Here is a 12,500-nt window from a genome sequence, read left to right as displayed (position 1 = left end):
CAATTTAATGGTACTCATTTTATAGACACAGAATTTTTAAACCTGTGACCTTGGATCTTTTTAACAGGCTTTTTTGTAGTCAGGGCATTTACCAACTGATCTACCTCACCGCTGCTGCTGGTGTAATGTGCACTACGTGTCATTCGCATTTAGTAAAACTTAATGCAGTGGTGGTAATTTTGTAAAGAGATTTTCTATCAGACTAAAGTGCACTAGCTTTAAAGGGAAGTACCACAATCAAATACTAATTGTCTAAACTCTGTAACGAACTCTTCCAAATGTGTTTTTAATCTAGCTGTGTGCTTGCTAGAGAGTGCCAGACTTTCTATGTCTTGTCATTTTCCCTATAAGCTTTGCACCTATGCTGATCAGGTGCTGGGAGCTGTAAGTATCCAGGGCTGTGAGTTTTGCAGTGATATCCTGCCATGTTCTGTGTTCTTTATATTATACACACGGTTGCTTTATTATATGATGGCAGCACCATCTGGACCTGTCCCGCTGTAACCACTTATATGTGATTATCTGGAGCAGATTGTCAGAACTGGTGCTCTAGAAAGGAACATTATGTCCCTAGCACCAGCCTCAGCAGTTTGATTACATGCAGGGCACATTGCATCTTCTGAAACAAGAAAAGCAATGTGCACTGCTCTAGTCTATAGACACAAATTGTAACCTATTCATAATGGCTTTAAGTTGGCAATAAATATAGCTCAATGAAATGCAGAGAAATGTTGAGCTCATTGAAGTGGGATGAGAACATTTCAAAAATTTGGTCGGAGTTCAAAATCCAACATCCACGATCGTAGTCACCTGACAGGTCATTGAATTTCTGATTGGTTATAAAGATTTAAGCTGGTCTGGTAGAGGCAGATGATGTACAAACATTTCTGCAAATAACCTTTTGTAGAATCCTTGGTCTTGCTGCTTCCTCAATACTTTTTCAGCAAGTGATAACTAGATGAACTGTAGAGTAAATTATATGGCTCAGTAAGTACTCTATGCCACAGGACGTGATGTCACTGGATCACAGATATTACAGTTTGTGCAGAAAGTGACAAAACTCAAATAAAAATTCAACACCCTGAACAAATGAAAGCCCTATAGGTTTATAGGTGCAACTCGCATCACCAGAAACAAATATGCAGACAGTGACACTGTGATAAGTACAAAAGCCATGGGTGACACATTGACTTGAATCTCCAGAGCCACCCAGAATACAGAGGTTGTGGCCGTACAATTTCTTATTCGCCAGACAGTGATTTCATATAGCAATACGAGTTCAAGAATCCGAAACTGACAACAAAATATTTATCAGCTAATACTAGAATTTCCAGAGCCTGCCTGGGGCAACCAAACACGGACAGCAGCAATATTTTAGGTCTGACATTCCCTCAGCCTCTTCCCATACAGGGTGCATTGTTGCTAATGGGCATTATATGGTGCAGCAAGTGGCACCACCGTGACACAAAAGCTTTGCTAAACTTCTGAGCGCTACAAATGGTCACAAATCAATACAGCAAAGATGCGAAGAAATATTAAGACAAGGAAATCGGACCCATCCACCATAAAGGGACATATAATATAAAACATATAGCATGTAAAACTTCACAAATTAAACACGCTAATGTGATAGAAGCTAACAGGAAGTGCATGCTGGTGGAACTGCACCATGCGATAGAAGCTAACAGGAAGTGCATGCTGGTGGAACTGCACCATGCGATAGAAGCTAACAGGAAGTGCATGCTGGTGGAACTGCACCATGGGATAGAAGCTAACAGGAAGTGCATGCTGGTGGAACTGCACCATGGGATAGAAGCTAACAGGAAGTGCATGCTGGTGGAACTGCACCATGCGATAGAAGCTAACAGGAAGTGCATGCTGGTGGAACTGCACCATGCGATAGAAGCTAACAGGAAGTGCATGCTGGTGTAACTGCACTGTGGGATAGAAGCTAACAGGAAGTGCATGCTGGTGTAACTGCACCGTGGGATAGAAGCTAACAGGAAGTGCATGCTGCTGTAACTGCACCGTGGGATAGAAGCTGACTGGCTGATAATTATATATCACAAAGCTATAATGCATTAGAATTAGCTGTAAAATGTAATAGGAAAATGGTCTAAACATAAGAGTAGAGAACGTTACTCCAGTTTACCCTGGTGACCAACTGCACAGTTTATGTACCAGGTAACCTCACGACAACTTTCTAAAAGAATGTGACCCCCAAGCAGCTCACTGATGAAGCGCAATACCATATAAATACTGCGATACATAAACATTACAACATAGGGACATTAAAGGGACAGTCTATTCCAAAATTGTTTTTGTTTAAAAAAAGATAGATAATCCCTTTATTAACTATTCCCCAGTTTTGCATAACAAACACAGTTATATTAATATGCTTTTTACCTCTGTGACTACCTTGTATCTAAGCCTCTGCAGACTGCCCCTTATCTCAGTTATATTAATATATTTTCTACCTCTGTGATTACCTTGTATCTAAGCCTCTGCACACTGCTCCTTATCTCAGTTATATTAATACACTCTTTACCTCTGTGATTATCTTATATCTAAGCCTCTGCAGACTGTCCCTTATCTTAGTTATATTAATATACTTTTTACCTCTGTGATTACCTTGTATCTAAGCCTCTGCAGACTGCTCCTTATCTCAGTTATATTAATATACTTTTTACCGCTTTGATTACCCTGCATCTAAACCTCTGCAGACTGCTCCTTATCTCAGTTATATTAATATACTTTTTACCTCTGTGATTACCTTGTATCTAAGCCTCTGATGACTGCCCCTTATCTCAGTGCTTTTGACAAACTTGCATTTTAGCCATACAGATACAAACCCTGGGATTTCCAGTTCTCTGCAGCGCTCTCAGTACTGGTTCCTGCCTCTGAATCCTCAGACAGAGTCTTAATCTTTGTGTTTAGGACACTCTTCCTATGAAGAAGCTCCTGTTGCCTCTCCAGCAGTTCCTGCAGCTGCAGCTCAACGGCCTGTAGCTCCCCGGTCACAGAATCCAGCTCCTCCACTAGAACTGAACATTAGAACAAAACACACAGGGGACAGCAGATAAAGTTCTAGCAATATCACACAGTACAGCACAAGAAGTCTCTGCAAGCACGGGATGCCAAACAGTTTGCTATGGTGTCACTGATGTAAGGGGTCCTATGGGAAGGCCCTGAAAGGTAACGTAACATACACACGGGGGACAGCAGATAAAGTTCTAGCAATATCACACAGTACAGCACAAGAAGTCTCTGCAAGCACGGGATGCCAAACAGTTTGCTATGGTGTCACTGATGTAAGGGGTCCTATGGGAAGGCCCTGAAAGGTAACGTAGCATACACACGGGGGACAGCAGATAAAGTTCTAGCAATATCACACATTACAGCACAAGAAGTCTCAGCAAGCACGGGATGCCAAACAGTTTGCTATGGTGTCACTGATGTAAGGGGTCCTATGGGAAGGCCCTGAAAGGTAACGTAACATACACACAGGGGACAGCAGATAAAGTTCTAGCAATATCACACATTGCAGCACAAGAAGTCTCAGCAAGCACGGGATGCCAAACAGTTTGCTATGGTGTCACTGATGTAAGGGGTCGTATGGGAAGGCCCTGAAAGGTAACGTAGCATACAATCTAAACAATGCACTTAGGCTAGTAACGCATTAAATTTATAAAACAGAATGTTTACAAAATGCTTCCTAAAAAGCAAATACGTAGATTCTAACCGTGTTCTAGATGCTAGCAGGTGACCAACATCAGGGTTTTGTAGTGTAAAGCGTGTACACAAGAATATGCATCTACAACATCATTGAAAAGAAAACAACGACACCCCCTTACCACACAAAATCGCTGAAACCCATTAATCCAAGCTGTTTACAAACACATTTTGACCCCTTGATTGTCAAAAGGGATAAACTTAGTATAAACTAGAAGCCACAATGACAGGGGTGCCATTAACCCTCAGGTCCCTGAAATAGAAACATTTTATAGAAAGGCTTTAGGCTAAGAGTATTTATTTACCCACAGGGTCCTCTGCTCAGGTATACAAATGTTGTCAACTGGAGGACGCCTGGTACTGGTTAAACAGACCCTTAATCTATTGTCTCAATAAGTAAAAGGGCTTCGTACATAACAAGCGTGTGCAGCTGGGGGGTAGTGTCACTCACTAGTAGAATCTTAGTACAGTAAAGAAGCTCTCTCACATGACTGTCACTCACTAGTAGAATCCTAGAACAGTAAAGAAGCTCTCTCGCATGACTGTCACTCACTAGTAGAATCCTAGAACAGTAAAGAAGCTCTCTAACATGACTGTCACTCACTAGTATAACCCTAGTACAGTAAAGAAGCTCTCTCACATGATTGTCACTCACTAGTAGAATCTTAGTACAGTAAAGAAGCTCTCTCACATGACTGTCACTCACTAGTAGAATCCTAGAACAGTAAAGAAGCTCTCTCACATGACTGTCACTCACTAGTATAACCCTAGTACAGTAAAGAAGCTCTCTCACACGACTGTCACTCACTAGTAGAATCCTAGAACAGTAAAGAAGCTCTCTCACATGACTGTCACTCACTAGTAGAATCCTAGAACAGTAAAGAAGCTCTCTCGCATGACTGTCACTCACTAGTATAACCCTAGTACAGTAAAGAAGCTCTCTCACACGACTGTCACTCACTAGTAGAATCCTAGTACAGTAAAGAAGCTCTCTCACATGACTGTCACTCACTAGTAGAATCCTAATACAGTAAAGAAGCTCTCTCACATGACTGTCACTCACTAGTAGAATCCTAGTACAGTAAAGAAGCTCTCTCACATGACTGCCACTCACTAGTATAAGCTTAGTACAGTAAAGAAGCTCTCTCACATACCTGTCACTCACTAGTAGAATCATAGTACAGTAAAGAAGCTCTCACACATGACTGTCACTCACTAGTATAAGCTTAGTACTGTATAGAAGGTCTCTCACATACCTGTCACTCACTAGTAGAATCATAGTACAGTAAAGAAGCTCTCACACATGACTGTCACTCACTAGTATAACCGTAGTAAAGAAGCTCTCTCTCACGTGACTGTCACTCACAAGTATAACTAATACAGTAAAGAAGCTCTCTCACATGACTGACACTCACTAGTATAAGCCTAGTACAGTAAAGAAGCTCTCTCACATGACTGACACTCACTAGTATAACCCTAGTACAGTAAAGAAGCTCTCTCACATGACTGTAACTCACTAGTAGAATCCTAGTACAGTAAAGAAGCTTTCTCACATGACTGGCACTCACTATTATAAGCCTAGTGCAGCAAAGAAGCTCTCTCACATGACTCACTCACTAGTAAAATCCTAGTACAGTAAAGAAGCTCTCTCACATGACTGGCACTCACTAGTAGAATCCTAGTACAGTAAAGAAGCTCTCCCACATGACTGTCACTCACAAGTAGAATCCTAGTACAGTAAAGAAGCTCTCTCACATGACTGTCACTCACTAGTAAAATCCTAGTACAATAAAGAAGCTCTCTCACATGACTGTCACTCACTAGTAAAATCCTAGTACAGTAAAGAAGCTCTCTCACATGACTGTCACTAGTAAAATCCTAGTACAGTAAAGAAGCTCTCTAACATGACTGTCACTCACTAGTAGAATCCTAGTTAAGTAAAGAAGCTCTCACATGACTGTCACTCACTAGTAGAATCCTAGTACAGTAAAGAAGCTCTCTCACATGACTGTCACACACTAGTAGAATCCTAGTTAAGTAAAGAAGCTCTCACATGACTGTCACTCACTAGTAGAATCCTAGTACAGTAAAGAAGCTCTCTTACATGACTGTCACTCACTAGTATAAGCCTAGTACAGTAAAGAAGCTCTCTCACATGACTGTCACTCACTAGTATAATTATAGTACAGTAAAGAAGCTCTCTCACATGATTGTCACTCACTAGTAGAATCCTAGTACAGTAAAGAAGCTCTCTTACATGACTGTCACTCACTAGTATAAGCCTAGTACAGTAAAGAAGCTCTCTCATGTAACCGTCACTCACTAGTATAATCCTAGTACAGTAAAGAAGCTCTCACATACCTGTCACTCACTAGTATAACCCTAGTAAAGAAGCTCTCTCACCTGACTGTCACTCACAAGTATAAGCGTAATACAGTAAAGAAGCTCTCTCACATGACTGTCACTAAATAGTATAAACCTAGTACAGAAAAGAAGCTCTCACATGACTGTCACTCACAAGTATAAGATTAGTACAGTAAAGAAGCTCTCTCACATGACTGTCACTCACTAGTATAAGCCTAGTACAGTAAAGAAGCTCTCTTATATGACTGTCACTCACTAGTAGAATCCTAGTACAGTAAAGAAGCTCTCTCACATGACTGTCACTCACTAGTATAAGCCTAGTACAGTAAAGAAGCTCTCTCGCTTGACTGCCCCTCACTAATAGAATACTAGTACAGTAAAGAAGCTCTCTCACATGACTGTCACTCACTAGTAGAATCCTAGTACAGTAAAGAAGCTCTCTTACATGACTGTCACTCACTAGTAGAATCTTAGTACTGTAAAGAAGCTCTCTCACATACCTGTCACTCACTAGTAGAATCATAGTACAGTAAAGAAGCTCTCACACATGAATGTCACTCACTAGTATAACCCTAGTAAAGTAAAGAAGCTCTCTCTCACATGACTGTCACGCACTAGTATAAGCCTAGTACAGTAAAGAAGCTTTCTCACATGACTGTCACTAATAGAATCTTAGAACAGTAAAGAAGCTCTCAAGTGACTGTCACTCACTAGTATAAGCCTAGTACAGTAAAGAAGCTCTCAAGTGACTGTCACTCACTAGTATAAGCCTAGTACAGTAAAGAAGCTCTCAAGTGACTGTCAATCACTAGTATAAGCCTAGTACAGTAAAGAAGCTCTATCACATGAATGTCACTCACTAGTATAAGCCTAGTACAGTAAAGAAGCTCTATCACATGACTGTCACTCACTAGTATAAGCCTAGAACAGTAAGGAAGCTCTCTCATATGACTGTCACTCACTAATATAAGCCTAGTACAGTAAAGAAGCTCTCTCACATGACTGTCATTAGTATAATTCTAGTATAGTAAAGAAGCTCTCTCACATGACTGTCACTCACTAGTAGAATCCTAGTACAGTAAAGAAGCTCTCTCATGACTGTCACTCACTAGTATAAGCCTAGTACAGTAAAGAAGCTCTCTCGCATGACTGTCACTAGTAAAATCCTAGTACAGTAAAGAAGCTCTCTCACATGACTGTCGCTCACTAATATAAGCCTAGTACAGTAAAGAAGCTCTCTCACATGACTGTCACTCACTAATATAAGCCTAGTACAGTAAAGAAGCTCTCTCACATGACTGTCACTCACTAATATGAGCCTAGTACAGTAAAGAAGCTCTCTCACATGACTGTCACTCACTAGTATAAGCCTAGTACAGTAAAGAAGCTCATATGACTCACTCACTAGTATAACCCTAGTAGAGTAAAGAAGCTCTCACATCACTGTCACTCACTAGTATAAGCCTAGAACAGTAAAGAAGCTCTCTCACATGACTGTCACTCACTAATAAGCCTAGTACGGTAAAGAAGCTCTCTCACATGACTGTCACTCACTAGTATAAGCCTAGTACAGTAAAGAAGCTCTCAAGTGACTGTCACTCACTAGTATAAGCCTAGTACAGTAAAGAAGCTCTCTCACACGACTGTCACTCACTATTATAAGCCTAGTGCAGCAAAGAAGCTCTCTCACATGACTCACTCACTAGTAGAATCCTAGTACAGTAAAGAAGCTCTCACATGGCTGTCACTAGTAAAATCCTAGTACAGTAAAGAAGCTCTCTCACATGACTGTCACTCACTAGTAGATGCCTAGTACAGTAAAGAAGCTCTCTCACATGACTGTCATTCACTAATATAAGCCTAGTACAGTAAAGAAGCTCTCTCACATGACTGTCATTCACTAATATAAGCCTAGTACAGTAAAGAAGCTCTCACATGACTGTCACTCACTAGTATAAGCCTAGTACAGTAAAGAAGCTCTCACACATGACTGTCACTCACTAGTATAAGCCTAGAACAGTAAGGAAGCTCTCTCATATGACTGTCACTCACTAATATAAGCCTAGTACAGTAAAGAAGCTCTCTCACATGACTGTCACTCACTAGTAGAATCCTAGTACAGTAAAGAAGCTCTTTCTCATGACTGTCACTCACTAGTATAAGCCTAGTACAGTAAAGAAGCTCTCTCGCATGACTGTCACTAGTAAAATCCTAGTACAGTAAAGAAGCTCTCTCACATGACTGTCACTTACTAATATAAGCCTAGTACAGTAAAGAAGCTCTCTCACATGACTGTCACTCACTAATATAAGCCTAGTACAGTAAAGAAGCTCTCTCACATGACTTCACTCACTAATATGAGCCTAGTACAGTAAAGAAGCTCTCTCACATGACTGTCACTCACTAGTATAAGCCTAGTACAGTAAAGAAGCTCATATGACTCACTCACTAGTATAACCCTAGTAGAGTAAAGAAGCTCTCACATCACTGTCACTCACTAGTATAAGCCTAGAACAGTAAAGAAGCTCTCTCACATGACTGTCACTCACTAATAAGCCTAGTACAGTAAAGAAGCTCTCTCACATGACTGTCATTCACTAATATAAGCCTAGTACAGTAAAGAAGCTCTCTCACATGACTGTCACTCACTAATATAAGCCTAGTACAGTAAAGAAGCTCTCTCACATGACTGTCACTCACTAGTATAAGCCTAGAACAGTAAAGAAGCTCTCGCATGACTGTCACTCACTAGAATAAGCCTAGTACAGTAAAGAAGCTCTGTTTACACAAGATTATTGTTTCCTCTCTCTCACTGGGAAGATTAAGCGCAGCCCCATTGCAGAGGTGCTCTTACCCTACTGACGGCCATGCGGTGTAGTCATAGACACATTCTATATGGTACTGATTAACCCTTACCAGTGTGACAAAATACAGATATTATTATTATCCGCACTTACTCGATAAGTGGTCAGATGCCATATTGCTAAGCTGAAGAAGCTATCGTCAGTTATTTCCACCTATAAACAACAAAAGAAATGTAAAATCTGCACATTTGGCTCACTAGCCATCCTCCCCTCCTGCAGCCTCACTGCACTCACACTACCCATCCTCCCCTCCTGCAGCCTCACTGCACTCACACTACCCATCCTCCCCTCCTGCAGCCTCACTGCACTCACACTACCCAGCCTCCTCTCCTGTAGCCTCACTGCCCTCACACTACCCAGCCTCCTCTCCTGTAGCCTCACTGCACTCACACTACCCATCCTCCCCTCCTGCAGCCTCACTGCACTCACACTACCCAGCCTCCCCTCCTGCAGCCTCACTGCCCTCACACTACCCAGCCTCCTCTCCTGCAGCCTCACTGCACTCACACTACCCAGCCTCCCCTCCTGCAGCCTCACTGCACTCACACTACCAAGCCTCCTCTCCTGTAGCCTCACTGCCCTCACACTACCCAGCCTCCTCTCCTGCAGCCTCACTGTCCACACACTACCCAACCTCCTCTCCTGCAGCCTCACTGTCCACACACTACCCAACCTCCTCTCCTGCAGCCTCACTGCCCTCACACTACCCAGCCTCCCCTTCTGCAGCCTCACTGCCCTCACACTACCCAGCCTCCTCACTGTCCACACACTACCCAGCCTCATTGCCCTCACACTACCCAGCCTCCTCACTGTCCACACACTACCCAGCCTCCTCACTGTCCACACACTACCCAGCCTCCTCACTGTCCACACACTACCCAGCCTCCTCACTGTCCACACACTACCCAGCCTCCTCACTGTCCACACACTACCCAGCCTCCCCTCCTGCAGCCTCACTGCACTCACACTACCCAGCCTCCCCTCCTGCAGCCTCACTGCACTCACACTACCCAGCCTCCCCTCCTGCAGCCTCACTGCACTCACACTACCCAGCCTCCCCTCCTGCAGCCTCACTGCACTCACACTACCCAGCCTCCTCTCCTGCAGCCTCACTGCCCTCACACTACCCAGCCTCCTCTCCTGCAGCCTCACTGTCCACACACTACCCAGCCTCCCCTTCTGCAGCCTCACTGCCCTCACACTACCCAGCCTCCTCACTGTCCACACACTACCCAGCCTCATTGCCCTCACACTACCCAGCCTCCTCACTGTCCACACACTACCCAGCCTCCTCACTGTCCACACACTACCCAGCCTCCTCACTGTCCACACACTACCCAGCCTCCCCTCCTGCAGCCTCACTGCACTCACACTACCCAGCCTCCTCTCCTGCAGCCTCACTGCACTCACACTACCCAGCCTCCCCTCCTGCAGCCTCACTGCACTCACACTACCCAGCCTCCCCTCCTGCAGCCTCACTGCACTCACACTACCCAGCCTCCTCTCCTGCAGCCTCACTGCCCTCACACTACCCAGCCTCCTCTCCTGCAGCCTCACTGTCCACACACTACCCAGCCTCCTCTCCTGCAGCCTCACTGCCCTCACACTACCCAGCCTCCCCTCCTGCAGCCTCACTGCCCTCACACTACCCAGCCTCCTCACTGTCCACACACTACCCAGCCTCACTGCCCTCACACTACCCAGCCTCCTCACTGTCCACACACTACCCAGCCTCACTGCCCTCACACTACCCAGCCTCCTCACTGTCCACACACTACCCAGCCTCCCCTCCTGCAGCCTCACTGCACTCACACTACCCAGCCTCCCCTCCTGCAGCCTCACTGCCCTCACACTACCCAGCCTCCCCTCCTGCAGCCTCACTGCACTCACACTACCCAGCCTCCTCTCCTGCAGCCTCACTGCCCTCACACTACCCAGCCTCCTCTCCTGCAGCCTCACTGTCCACACACTACCCAGCCTCCTCTCCTGCAGCCTCACTGCCCTCACACTACCCAGCCTCCCCTTCTGCAGCCTCACTGCCCTCACACTACCCAGCCTCCTCACTGTCCACACACTACCCAGCCTCACTGCCCTCACACTACCCAGCCTCCTCACTGTCCACACACTACCCAGCCTCACTGCCCTCACACTACCCAGCCTCCTCACTGTCCACACACTACCCAGCCTCCCCTCCTGCAGCCTCACTGCACTCACACTACCCAGCCTCCCCTCCTGCAGCCTCACTGCACTCACACTACCCAGCCTCCCCTCCTGCAGCCTCACTGCACTCACACTACCCATCCTCCCCTCCTGCAGCCTCACTGCACTCACACTACCCAGCCTCCCCTCCTGTAGCCTCACTGAACTCACACTACCCAACCTCACTACCCGGCGTCCCTTCCTGCAGCCTCACTGCCCTCACACTACCTAGTCTCTCTCACTGCCCGGCCTCACACTGACACACTGCCCGGTTTCCCGCAGCCTCACACTGACAAATTGCCCGGCCTCCCGTAGCTTCGCTGCCCTCACATTGACACATTTTCCGGCGGTTGTACAAACCAATGACATTTCGCTTTCTGAACTACGTCACGGATGCGCCGCAAGCGGATTGGCTGATGACAGCTTGCGTGTTTCCGGAAGACGTGGCGGCCGCTGTACAGACTGTAACCGGTGGCCTGAGTGAGCCTTGTGCTGCCCCGTGTGTGTCACGTTCCGCCCGGTCTGTCAGCTGCTAACACTAAGAGGAATTGGTTCTTGTTCGTTTCCTACAGCACCGGCCGTCACCATGATATCCCTGACGGACACGCAGAGTGAGTACATCCCCCTGTGTGATTTGTGTATGTCTCTCTTGTGTGTGTATTTATTTATACTCAGTCTCACACACACACACTCTCTTACTCACACACATACACTCTTACTCACACATACACACTCTCTTACTCACACACATACACTCTTACTCACACATACACACTCTCTTACTCACACATACATACTCTCTTACTCACACATACATACACTCTTACTCACACACACATACACTCTTACTCACACACACATACACTCTTACTCACACACACATACACTCTTACTCACACACACATACACTCTTACTCACACACATACACTCTTACTCACACATACACACTCTCTTACTCACACACATACACTCTTACTCACACATACACACTCTCTTACTCACACACACACTCTCTTACTCACACATACATACTCTCTTACTCACACACACATACACTCTTACTCACACATACATACTCTCTTACTCACACATACATACTCTCTTACTCACACACACATACACTCTTACTCACACATACATACTCTCTTACTCACACACACATACACTCTTACTCACACATACATACTCTCTTACTCACACACACATACACTCTTACTCACACACACATACACTCTTACTCACACACACATACACTCTTACTCACACATACATACTCTCTTACTCACACACACATACACTCTTACTCACACATACATACTCTCTTACTCACACACACATAC

General features: G+C 45.0%; 2 protein-coding genes across 2 annotated transcripts in view; one reads left to right on the top strand and one right to left on the bottom strand.

The window, feature by feature from the left end:
* RECQL (RecQ like helicase) overlaps positions 1-11,461 on the bottom strand; it is a 104,662-nt gene extending 93,201 nt beyond the window's left edge. The window contains exons 1-3 of the mRNA XM_053719129.1: positions 11,388-11,461; positions 9,054-9,113; positions 2,853-3,044 (exon numbers count right to left, since the gene is read on the bottom strand). Coding sequence (XP_053575104.1) covers positions 2,853-3,044; positions 9,054-9,075 — 214 coding nt within the window. The 5' untranslated portion in view covers positions 9,076-9,113; positions 11,388-11,461. The remainder of the gene's footprint in view (positions 1-2,852; positions 3,045-9,053; positions 9,114-11,387) is intronic.
* Positions 11,462-11,592: 131 nt separating this feature from the next.
* The window catches only part of GOLT1B (golgi transport 1B), a 208,768-nt gene continuing 207,860 nt past the window's right edge, over positions 11,593-12,500 (top strand). The window contains exon 1 of the mRNA XM_053719128.1: positions 11,593-11,770. Coding sequence (XP_053575103.1) covers positions 11,746-11,770 — 25 coding nt within the window. The 5' untranslated portion in view covers positions 11,593-11,745. The remainder of the gene's footprint in view (positions 11,771-12,500) is intronic.

This window comes from Bombina bombina, chromosome 6 (genome assembly GCF_027579735.1).
Source record: "Bombina bombina isolate aBomBom1 chromosome 6, aBomBom1.pri, whole genome shotgun sequence".
NCBI classification, from domain to species: domain Eukaryota; kingdom Metazoa; phylum Chordata; class Amphibia; order Anura; family Bombinatoridae; genus Bombina; species Bombina bombina.
Note: the sequence above shows the minus strand (reverse complement) of the source record. Positions and strands in the feature narration are given on the sequence as shown.